Raw genomic sequence first — 12,216 nt, 5'->3', positions numbered from 1 at the left:
AGAGTTGTGTCAAACCCTGGGGAAGATTTTACACCTGAAAGGTTTATTTATGGGCCTAAGTATAGAAGAAATAAAAGGGAGAGTCATGTTTTATTAAATTATTTATTTGGGCAAGTCTCTCTCTCTCTCTCTCTCTCTCTCTCTCTCTCTCTCTCTCACACTCTCACACACACACACACACACACACACACACACACATATCTCTCTCTCTCTCTCTCTCTCTCTCTCTCTCTCTCTCTCTCTCTCTCTCTCCTCTAAGGTGGGAATTCCTCTTGGTGCAAAAGAGCATTAGTTGTGTAGTTGTAGTTGTGTAGTTCATTAGTTGTGTAGTTGGTTTCTGGTTTCTGGTTTCTGGTTTTGACCTTCCCTTACAGTTCAACTCAGCTGTTATTGGTCAAATAATCACAGACAGAAACACATACAGGAGAACTGAGAGCTCTTTAATTATATTAATGATAGAAGAGAGAGAATACAGGACAGTCTCTGACTCGATATGAAACACTTCTATAAAGACACAACAATATTACAAACTAGAATGTACATTTCCTGAAGAAAATGTGAAGTGGTGCTTGCAGTGGCAAAACTCACCACTGGGCAGATGCTAACACAATTAACATGTTGTGATACCATGATATACCACGTTTTAGCAGGATTTAGCAGGATTTACCACATTCTAGCATGATTTACTATGATTAGCATGTTGTTAGAAATGCTAGCATGATTAGCTTGTTGTTAGCATGTTGCTAGCATGTTTTTAGCAAGATGAATAAACACTTATATAAAGACACAAACATATTACAAATAACTCTCTTATGATTTCCATGCAAGCTCTGGTTAATATTTTATATAAACTTAGTACACTTCTAATATAATCTGTGCACTTTAAATCAAGTCTTTTTAGGGATAGTTCACCCGAAACTGTCCACTGACTTCTAATGTATGGACAAAGAAATCTCTAAATATTGTCTTTTATGTTCCACAGAAGAAAGAAAGTTATCCAGCTTTTGGTTTACATGAGGGCATATGTACATTGAATCATCTTTGTTATACATTTACATTGAATCATTTAGCAGACGCTTTAATCCAAAGCGATTTACAAATGAGGAGAACAATAGAAGTTAAACTAACAATATTCAAGTGCTGTGAATAATAGAGTGAATAGTAGTTATTTGGTAAAAGAGTATAATGTACATGCATTAGGAACACAAGCAAGACTATGACATTAAACTACTTGATGCTGTTGATCTGTCAGTCTATCGGGGGAATTAATGAGAATAAACCGTGCTTTATACAACCCTCCTCTCCATCGTATGATAAAGTCCTGCTGATACAGAACGTCAGCAGAAGCATCAACGGCACATCAATACATCTTTAATAAAACTCTGCTTACCGTATGTGTTTAATGGAGCGCAAACAGAGCAATTGAGTTTTGAGTTTTATGAATCAAGAGTTATCTCTAATAACCCTAAATGTCACAGAAAGGAAGGGTTTGTGCAGTGAAAAGAATGACATTGACTTCATTTATTGAGTGCAGATGTTTAAACTGAACTGCAGGCGGTCTGTGAATGAGACGCAGGCTTTTGCATTGAAACACAGCAGGCAAACGCTGCACTACTGTCTCGAGAGTGTTCGTCCCGGCTGTGTGTCGAACTCTGATGTGTGTCAGTTCTACAACAGCAGTGAACAGACTTCATTAACCCTCCAACATCAGGCCTCAAGAACATGTACAATACACAGTCAGCCAGTGGGTTCAGAAACAGGAGAAATTCAGAAAAATACCAAAATATATCATACAATACATAGCTGTAATTGTCGGAACTGTAAAAAATATCTATAATAAAACTCAGGATTACGTTCGGGAGAATGAGAAAAGTGTAAGTCAGAAGCACCAGGAACAAACTGGCCAAAGTTTTCTTGCGCTGTAGAGAAGTAAGTGATATTGCACGTGAAAGACCGCGACAAGTGCCAACAAAACACAGAATGATTATCGGGTAGGGGATTAAACAGGCGATCGAGTGGGACAGAAAGCTAAACAGCCAATCAGGGTTAACATCTGCAAAGTCTGCAAAGATCAGAGGAACAAACCAGATGATCACAGAAACGACACAGCAGACTTTTAGTGAATGATGAGATCTGTACCAGATAGTATGAGAAACCAGAAGATATCGTTCAAAAGCAACACATGCCATAAAATACAGACCCACAATCAAACTATAATAATATGCATTATACACCTTCCATGACCTTGTGATTGTCATCATTAATCTACAAATGATCTGAATGAGATCTGAAAGAATCAAATGAATAACAATCACTGGAGTGGAGCGATTAGATTTGATAAGAGCACACAACGCAAACAGAGTTAAGATCATGACTGGAATCTCAATGGCTGCAATTATCCTGATAATTAATGGTTCTGCAGGCTCGAGTTTCCTGAGAAATTCCCTCTGACGTCTCCATTCATCTCCATAATCTACTCCAATTGGTCCGGTGATATAATAATAATCTCCACTTGATCTGTTGCTGCTGGCGGTGATATAATAATCTTCACTTGATCTGTTGATGCTGGCGTTTTGTTCTGCCATTGTTTCATGAAATCTTGACAGGCAACACTAAATAACAAACCAGTCATTAGTTTAAAAACATGCATTCATTTACTATTTACTACTTTATTAAAAACATTAGGGAAAATTATATGACATAACTTGTTTTCTGAATTGTTCTATATTTGTCATTGTTATAAATGTCTATAAGTATAAACTATTAAGTTGTGTGAAGAGAGAAGTATGTTAAATGTGGGGGGCTGCTTGTAAATTGGAGGAATGCTCGTTCAACGGTCTCACAGCTCTGGGATAAAAGCTGTTGGCCAATCTAGTGGTCCTTGCTCTCAAGGCCCAGTATCGTCTCCCTGAGGGCAGCAGCTGGAACAGGTGATGCGCTGGGTGCGACTGATCTCGCAGAATGATATGCACTCTCTCCGCAGACAGCGGGTGGTGTAGACATTGTTTATCTCCGGTAGGTTAGTCCCTATGATTCTTCCTGCTGTCCTCACCACCCTCTGGAGGGCTTGCTGTTCGGCCTTAGTGCAGCTGGAAAACCACACCAATAGTTCATAGGTCAGCACGCTCTCAATAGCACAGTGGTAAAAATTACCAGAAGCTGCTTAGGGAGTTTAGCTCTCCTCAGTTTCCTTAGGTAAAAGAGGCGTTGATGTGCCTTTCCCACAACTGAGGTGGTGTTAATGCCCCAGCACAGGTCCTCAGTAACAGTCAGGCCCAGGAACTTAAAGCTAAGAACTCGCTGAACCTCCTCGCTCCCAATAAAAATTGTGGTGTGGTTAAGTTGTCCTTTTTTCCTGAAATCCACAATAACGTCCTTGGTCTTCTTGGTGTTAAGGGCCAGATTATGCTCCTTACACCATGTTGCCAGGTATTCAACTTCCTCTCTGTATGCAGTCTCATCATTATTGGTGATAAGTCCTAACACTGTAGTGTCGTCTGCGAATTTAATGATGAGATTAGATGACAAAGAGGCTAGGCAGTCATGCGTAAAGAGCGTGTAGATTAATGGACTGAGCACACATCCTTGAGGGGCTCCGGTGTTGATAACTAAAGTGGATGAGATGTGCCCACCAACTCTCACATACTGTGAGCGATTGGTTAGGAAGTCCAAAATCCAATTGCATAATGATGTGTTTAATCCTAGTGAATACAGTTTTGCTGTTAGTTTATTTGGCAGGATCGTATTAAAAGCTGAACTAAAATCAACAAAGAGCAACCTTGCATAGGTGTTCTTGTGCTCTAGATGTTGAAGCAGGGTGTAGAGCGCAATAGCAATGGCATCTTCTGTTGACCTGTTTTCCCTATAAGCAAATTGATACTGATCCAGTGTGGGTGGTATGGCGTTTTTAATGTGTTTGATTACCAATCTTTCAAGGCATTTAGCCAGTATAGGTGTAAGCGCCACAGGCCTGTAATCATTTAGGCATGCTATTCTGGATGTTTTTGGCACTGGAACTATTATGGCAGTTTTGAAGCATGTTGGGACCCAGGCTGAGGACAGCGAGATGTTATAAATTGTGGTGAAAATTTCTGCCAGCTCTCCGGCACAATACTTGAGCACCCTCCCCGGTACTCCGTCCGGTCCGGCCGCTTTCCTGGGATTGATGTTGCGCAGACAGATTCTCACCTCATGTGTGGTCAGGACTGGGGCCGTGTCACTGGAGGGCATCAGTGGTTGTATCGGGTCATTATTGTTCCTGTCGAAACGGGCATAGAACAGGTTTAAGTCCTCAGCTAAGGTGGCATCAATGTCCGCTGAGGGAGATGTTGTCTTCTTATAGCCTGTTATTGTCCTGATGCCCTCCCACACCTGCCGTGGATTTGTTGATTTATTAAAATGGGCTTCAATCCACCTTTTATGTTCTGATATGGCAGATTTGATTCCCCTCCTTAAAGCAGTCCTGGCTCTACTGTAAGCGATCCTGTCTCCAGATCTATATGCTGCATCCCTAGCCTTGATTAATTTTTGTACCTTATGTGTCATCCATGGCTTTTGATTTGGAAACACACGTATTTTCTTCCAGGTTGTGACACTATCTACACAAAAATGTATGTAGTCCATAACTGCTGAGGTAGTGTATTCATCCAGAGACTCCCGTGTTGGTGTCCCCCTCCCTCTGAATACCTCCCAATTTGTGGAGTGAAAGCAGTCCTGGAGCTGGGGGATAGCCGCCTCAGGCCACAGTCTCACATTCTTATTTTTCATTTTTGGTGTATACTGTGGATGTAGCAAGAGTGAAAGATGGTCTGACAGGCCCAGGTGTGGGTAAACCTGGGCTTTGTATGCGTCCGCTACATTAGTATATACCTGATCCAGCGTTTTGTCCCCTCTAGTTGCACACTTCACATTACGATGGAGTTTGTAAAAGACAGTCTTTAAATCTACATGATTAAAGTCTCCTGCCACAATCAAAACACCATCTGGATGAGCAACAAGGCTGTGGTTAATGCTGTCGTGTAGCCGTGCTAGCGCTAGCTTAGCATTAGCGTCTGGTGGGACATAAACAGCACAGATGTTGACAACAGTAAACTCCCTTGGGAGGTAAAACGGTCTACATTTCAGCAGCATGAATTCTACATCAGGGTTACAAAGTCTGTCGACTACAGTGATGTTAGTGCACCAAGAATTGTTGATGTAAATGCATAGACCTCCTCCAGTTTCCTTACCCGAGTCTGCAGTCCTGTCAGCTCGATAGGCAATACGTCCGGCTAACTGAATGGCCTCATCCGGAATGGTGCTATCCAACCATGTTTCGGTGAAAATCATGCTGCAGCAGTTGTATATGGTCCTCCGTGTTGCCAACTGTAGTTGTATTTCATCCATCTTATTGCGAATCGACCTGACATTAGAGAGGAAGATGGTAGGAAGCGGTGGCCTGGACGAGTTAGCCTGGCCCATACACCCGCTCGATTTCCTCTCTTCTGTCTCCGCTCACAGCGTCTCCTCCTCTGGCTCACTTCCGCGAGAATCTCCGGTGATGATCTGACGAGCTCCGGAGGAATAAATGTCTCCGCTGGTAGATGGTGTATTCCAGAATTAAGTTCTAAAAGTTTATCATGGCTATACTTAAGTGTCTCTACATGATGACTGTGCAAAATAATACACAGTACCACCAATAATTAGCAAAAACTATACCAATTGTAGGAACTCAAAGCCGCTGCGACTATGCGCGCCGCCATCTTGGGTCTGTGTGATTGTTGAAATAAAGTTTCCTCAGTTTGCTTCACATGTTCTTTAGAGGAGATGTGTGTAATGTTAGAAAGCTTGAAATATGTGAAATGTAAGAGTAAAGTTTGGAAATCCTATTGTTCTGAATATTCAGTCCAGCACAGCTGCAAGTGTACAATGGTTTATTAAACTAGGAGTAAATCTTGAAGAACTTACGTTACTGACAGGATTGTGTGTTTCGTCTGCAGGTCAAAGCAGAAGTTTGTGGAGCAACACACAGACTGACAGATGTTTCACAAGTTTCCACTGCCGTGTTTAAAGAGCTCTTCATTCACTGCACACACTGTAAAAACACACATCTTAAAGCTTGTGGATCTAATGTAGGAAATGCCTGAGATTACAGACAAACTATTTGATCCAACGTGTGCAACTGTAATTACCTTAAAGACACAATTAACTAACAATGGTGGTTTGAGTGAAAAACCAGTCTAACTTTCACAAACGGTTCGGCTCAACTACGACGACTGAAGTAATCTGAGAACGCTTTATATCTGATGCCCTCATCTTTAAAGTTCACTCGGTGTTTCAGCATTCTTTGCACATTCAAGAGTGCATGACAAATTAAAGTTAAAGCAATATTTTTGTGTAAACACAATTTCTCAAATGTGGGAAGTCTGGGAACAAGCTTCTATCATAAAAGTGCACAGTATGGAGAAGATTTGCGCTGTAAAATAGGGCTCAGCTAACATTTAACCTTTCTGGGTACTTTACATGAAGCTTTAAGTGAATCGTTTAAAACTGCTGTGCTTTTTGTGAAACTGTTGTTTTCTTATCTGCATTTCAGTCATTCCAGAAAATGGGCCGAGTGCATGCTGTGGTTGAGGTGTTTCCAGGATTCCTTAAAGGTATAGTTCAGCTAAAAGTCATTAATTACTCACCCACATGTCGTTCCAAACCCGTAAGACCTTCGTTTATCTTCGGAACACAAATGAAGATATTTTTGATGAACTCCAAGAGCTTTCTGTTCCTCCATTGGTAGCCTACGCAACTAATACATTCAAGCCCCAGAAAGGTAGTAAAGACACCATTGAGGTAATCCATGTGACTCCAGTGGTTTAACCTCAGTTTAATGAAGCTATGCAAGTGCTTTGTTTTGCGCAAAAACAACAGCATAATTTACCTCTATATTTACAAAATAATATTATCTAAATCACATTCATGGAACAACTTCCGGTCTTGAGTCAACACAATACGCATGCGTCGCAGTGCTCCTCCTACTGGATTGCAGGTCAGTAACCGGCATCGCTTCATAAAATCGGTTAAACCACTGGAGTCACATGGATTACTTCAATGATGTCTTTCCTATCGTTCTGTGCCTTGAATGTGTTCGTTGCATTGGTCCCAATGGAGAGACAGAAAGCCCTCAAAATTTCATTAAAAATATCTTCATTTGTGTTCCTAAGATGAACGAAGCTGAACCGAAGTGGGAGAGGGAGTGCGCTGTGGTTGGCTGGTGTGAGAACCTGGCAGATCTTTAACCAGTACAAATTGAATTTGAATCTAAAATCTTGTTCCGTATTGTTAATATATTTTGACATCCACACAGAATTGTCTATCCATGCACAGATCTTAAGCATTACATTTAATGACTTTGGACAACTTGTGACTGGCAAAAATGTAATTTCTAATTATCATCTTCTTTAAAACAGACAAGAGAGAGTGTGAAACCATTAGCTGTTTGCTAGGTAAATAGTGAAGTCATAGTGAATACCATTAATAAACATATAACGATTATATGGTATGTACTGTAAATATAAATTTTCTCTCTTTTAAAATCTTTTTTTTGTTGTTGTTGTCCCCAGTCTGCCAAAAAACCTGTCCAATCTATACCAACATGAAGAAAAGAATTATTCGACTGGAAGAAAGTGAGTTCTATTGGCAATTCAAGTGTATTAGTGGTAAGTTCATTTACAAACCAATTAAATTTTGTCTAACAAATGTCAGTATAACTCCCCAAGATATGATAAACATTAAAGGGAAAAGTAACTTACCAAAAAATATGTTATATCTGTCGTCGTCTACTCTCACGTTTTCCCAGACCTTTATGACTCTGTGGAACACAAAACGTGAACTTTGGAAGAATGTTCTGATTTGTTCTTTCCATGTAGTGAAATTTAACAGAGCCATTCTTTTTTTAAACTGTAAAAGGAATGAAAAATCACCATAAAACAGGTCCACATGACTCATGCACTGTTTTCCAGGTTGAAACAATACAATAGCTTTGGGTGAGAAAAACCCTTTCTTGATGATCTGTCTGGGTATTTCTCAATTCTCTGTTATTATGCATTTACGATTGAACTAACCCTAACCCTAACCCTAAGTGTCTAGAGCTCTATCCCTCTCTACTCAAACCAGTACTTTCTCCATCTCTTTTGTCGTTTATTCCAACTCATTTTCTCTTTCGTGAAATGATGTATATATGAGACTTGTACTTTTTGTTCTGTTTAACCTTTCAAGAGTATAAGTAAAAGAGAATACACTCAGCTGATCATATAATGTACATTCTTTCTGCTTGGCTTTTGGAGTGTGATGGATTTTAATTAATCAATTTTAATTAATCAACTAACATTTGTTTTTCTTGCAGGAACAACATTCATATGGTTTTTAATGTTTCCAAACTCTTTGGAGAAAACTTTGAGTGTGTGTGTGTATAAATAACAGAAAGGTGAAGTGAAACTAGACAAATGACTAGTTCTCAAATCCTTGTGATAAGTAATCACAAAATCAGAGTTTGCTTGTGCCAGTGACAGAGGAAAAAGGTTGGGGCTTTTGAACCAATTGAACCAATCATATTGAAGGTGACATGTTAGTCTTATTTGTTTTCTCGAATCTATAAAAACTGTTGTATCCGTGTTTTAGGGTGGGATTCTCAATGGAATGTGTCTGAGATCCTCCGGCCTTGCTTCTTGGGAGAGATTTCTCTGAGAACTGCTCGAGAAACTCTCCCGGCCGTGATTAAAGCATTTAAAGGACATTTGCAGGTCTGTTTGTCGATTTATTCCTGCGCAGGAAGCTAGTTTAGGAAGGAAGCGAGTTTAGGGGAACAAGTTAGTTAAGTGACTATTATTGAATGGGGACGTCGATTTGTAGACGAGACCCAGATAGTTAGGTTTAGGGAAAAATCTAGACGTAGGAAGTAGGGGTGCGGGGGTGTGTGGCCCCCTATTTGTGTATTTGCGGAGCTCCCCAGTCTTCACCTTTTCTCTTGCCGCCTCCATCTCTACCTGCAGACTGAGCTCGTGCGTCATCTTCGAGCCAGTTATTCAGCCAATAAAGTGTAGGCCTATGTATTTCATAGAAAATTGTGTCTAGTACTATATAAATTACAAAGGTTTAATTGGCATCTTTATTTCAAACGACCCGACCGACCGTGACCCGAATATCATTACAAATATTTTTGGATGACTCGTAACCACGGGTAACCGCGGGTGACCGCAGGCACCCGCTCATTTCGGATCAACCCGCGCATCACTGATGTCTTCATCTCTTGTGAGTGGATATCAGTTTAAACATTCTTCAAAGAACTGCTCATTTCTTCTGAATTTGTTTAGTAGTATATGTAAGAATTTTCCATTAAACTTTTAGTAATGTTTTTAAGTAATGAAGTAATTAATTAAGTAATGTTGTTGTCATCTTGTTAATGTATGTACAGTATAAATTGCAAACATGCTTGTGTTGGACTCGTGTTTACAGGTTATAGACATTTTTAGAGGATGTAGATGCTGTGTATTTAAAGGGGCTCTAAGTCATATATATTTGTACAATGTTATTTTTGTATATAAATCATTATTACTGTGGAACAAATTGCTAATTTTTTATTTGTAAATTAGCAACTGAATTTTTTAACCATTGCACAGCACCACTTTATCACCAATAATGTTGTATTACTTTGTAGTTTATTGTTTTATGTCACATGTGAGAACAAATGCAAGTTTATATATATATATTTTTTTCAGATTATGTAATTTCTGTAATAAAGTCTGTATCATAGAATGGTAACTTATTTCTGTTGTTATTTTGTAGATGTTTGTTGTAAGTAAATGGCTTAAATTTAAGCCACTGTGGTAATACTACAGTAAAACCATAGTAACCATGACTGTAGTAACCGTGGTTTTTGTAGTAACCATGGTTACTACAGTCATGGTTACTATGGTTTTACTGTAGTATTACTACAATATAACTGTAGTAAAACCATGATTTTTAAAAACCATGGTTTGGCCAAAATACCACGGCTTCTACAGTCATAGATAACTACAGTTTTACTATAGTAAAACCATGGTTAATTTTCGTAAGGGAAATTGTTCTCTGATATCTACATATATGCAGATATGTTTGTATGTTGTGGTGAGATCTGGTATTTATCTCATCTCCTGAAGAACCCCTAGTATTGAAGTACCTGTAGCTAGGTAGTCTTGCTGTCAGGTCAGAATAGGATTAAATCCTCACTAGCTTGTTCAGCCTATAGCAGTAAATCTAGACGTGTCCCTACACCTTCGTGCAACAATAACAATCATTGACAACTAGGCCTATTGATCAAACTCATGCTTACCCTCCAGCAGAATCTCTTCTGGATCCTTCGTTGTCCTTGGTCTTGCAAGATATACTATAATGCTCTATTACTTATAGAACTGTCTTTGTAAGCTGAAGTAAAACTGAACAGTGTTTGTCTTTATGAAATAAAAATGTATTTAAACAAAAGATAAAAATACTGGTTACACAATGATTAATACTTGTAGCAAATCATCAAGAGGTTACAGGTTATAATACTTCAGCTTATCCAATCTCAACAGGGCAGTCCTGTATGAGTGGAGAATAACACAGGCTATTTACCTTGTAAGCAGTTCAAGCAATAGATGTAAAAAATAACTTGTCCTCATCTGAGCTATTCAAGTTAAGATAATACAGCAGAGCAATTTAAGCAAAAAGAGTTTCAGTTAATAAACTGAGCTAGGAGAGAGCTGATTTCTCCCCAGGGATGCACACGACATCAAAATAAAAAAATGCAACAACAAACAGTCAAAAAGCAGTCATATTTATATGGAACAGGGTTACATTGTTCCTGTGGAGTTTCTTGGTTTTTTTCCAGAGGAACTAAAAGCATGTGACATCAACCTTCTATTGCCCCAGTCAAGGGGGCTTCTGGTGTCGACATCGTTCCCCATATATGGGCATTCTTCCGTCCTTTCCCTCTTCTGCGCTTCGGGCCTCTGTGTTCAAATAATTCAAAATTCAGATAATCCCCTACAATGTATGTGGCTTAGGTAAGGGCATCCTCTAAAATCTTCCAGATACGGTTTTACATGTTCATTTACAACCCTAGGATTTGTCCCTGGAATGAAATGGGCTGTTTCTTTCTTTCGTTCAAGTTTATTTGTATAGGGACAGTACAAAAAAAACATGATCCCAGTCAAAACTGGAAAATATGTATTGCACATAGAGAGTATAGCAAAAGCTAATTTGCATCACAGGTCCCTAGAAAGGCTTTTCTAAACTAAATAAAAAAAATAACATAAAAAAAAAACTACTACTCATAGAATAAAACTACCACAATATGTCACTTATAGACATTCAAATACCTACCTAAATTATACATATTAGAATGGAGCTTTCACCTCTAGCATATAAAACTTTTACATTACATTACACTTTTACATACAAAAATTATTACATTTAAATACAGTATGCGTGCAGTTCTGGTTTCATTTAAACCACCGCTTTACCTTAAATGTTATTACCTTATTTGGAAGGGTCATGAATAATAATGTTGAGCTCTGCTCTGATTGGCTGTTTCACAGATGTGTACGCAGTAGCTGTGATGTACTCTGAAATACAAACGTGCAAAATAATCATAGTTCAGTTTGCAAACAACACAATATTTTAACAAATTGACTAGATGCATTGTCAAATGACAATCGTTTCAACTGAAGTGGTGAAGGTTACGTTCGCTAGAAGGAGTGAGTGAGCTATCTGTAAGCAACCTAACTAACCTAGTTAGCTCCTGAGTTATGTGTTGTTGATGTAGATAGGCCACATTATAATACTACCCGATAAAAGGGATTGACATAGATGCACCTACAGTTGTATTTTGTAGATTTATATGACAACACAGGCCAGAAATAATATTAACCTCTGTGTAAATAGTCGTCATACTATTTAGTTATCTACGCTCGTTACTCGGAGCTTGCTAGTTAGCTAAGGTTAACGTTACTGTACTAGTTTCTTGCGTTCGATCTCGACAACACAGTGTAAACTATCATTAATATTAGCTCACTAAGAAACTTTCGATGTAAACAGAAATGGCTTCAACAGTGGATAAGTGGATAAAATCACTAACGTTACTCACCGCTTGCGGTAGGGGTTGTAATGGAAATAGTTGGAATTAGTTGGAATTGCCGCCTTCTTCAGTATCAAAAGCTGAGCGAAACC

The 12,216-nt window shown here is 39.0% G+C and overlaps 1 protein-coding gene across 3 annotated transcripts; it reads right to left on the bottom strand.

Moving 5' to 3' along the window:
• Window positions 1-421: 421 nt before the first annotated feature.
• On the bottom strand, window positions 422-10,883 carry LOC311292500 (uncharacterized protein). 3 transcript variants are annotated; one of them, XM_084412213.1, is made up of 5 exons: window positions 10,340-10,791; window positions 7,782-7,840; window positions 5,947-6,073; window positions 5,698-5,794; window positions 428-5,575 (listed from the first exon to the last, which is right to left on the bottom strand). In XM_084412213.1, exon 5 carries the CDS (start codon window positions 5,458-5,460, stop codon window positions 3,118-3,120), a length of 2,343 nt encoding a protein of 780 aa, XP_084268339.1. In that variant the 5' UTR covers window positions 5,461-5,575; window positions 5,698-5,794; window positions 5,947-6,073; window positions 7,782-7,840; window positions 10,340-10,791; the 3' UTR covers window positions 428-3,117. The 3 variants fall into 3 exon arrangements, 2 of the variants coding, with proteins under 2 accessions (XP_084268339.1, XP_084268340.1); XR_014627726.1 differs by lacking the exon at window positions 5,698-5,794 and having other exon boundaries at window positions 422-2,612; window positions 10,340-10,883; XM_084412214.1 differs by lacking the exon at window positions 5,698-5,794.
• Window positions 10,884-12,216: the final 1,333 nt, after the last annotated feature.

The sequence above is a fragment of the Rutilus rutilus genome (assembly GCF_951802725.1).
Source record: "Rutilus rutilus genome assembly, chromosome: 6".
Taxonomy (NCBI): Eukaryota; Metazoa; Chordata; class Actinopteri; order Cypriniformes; family Leuciscidae; genus Rutilus; species Rutilus rutilus.
This window is presented reverse-complemented; position numbering and strand designations above follow the sequence as displayed.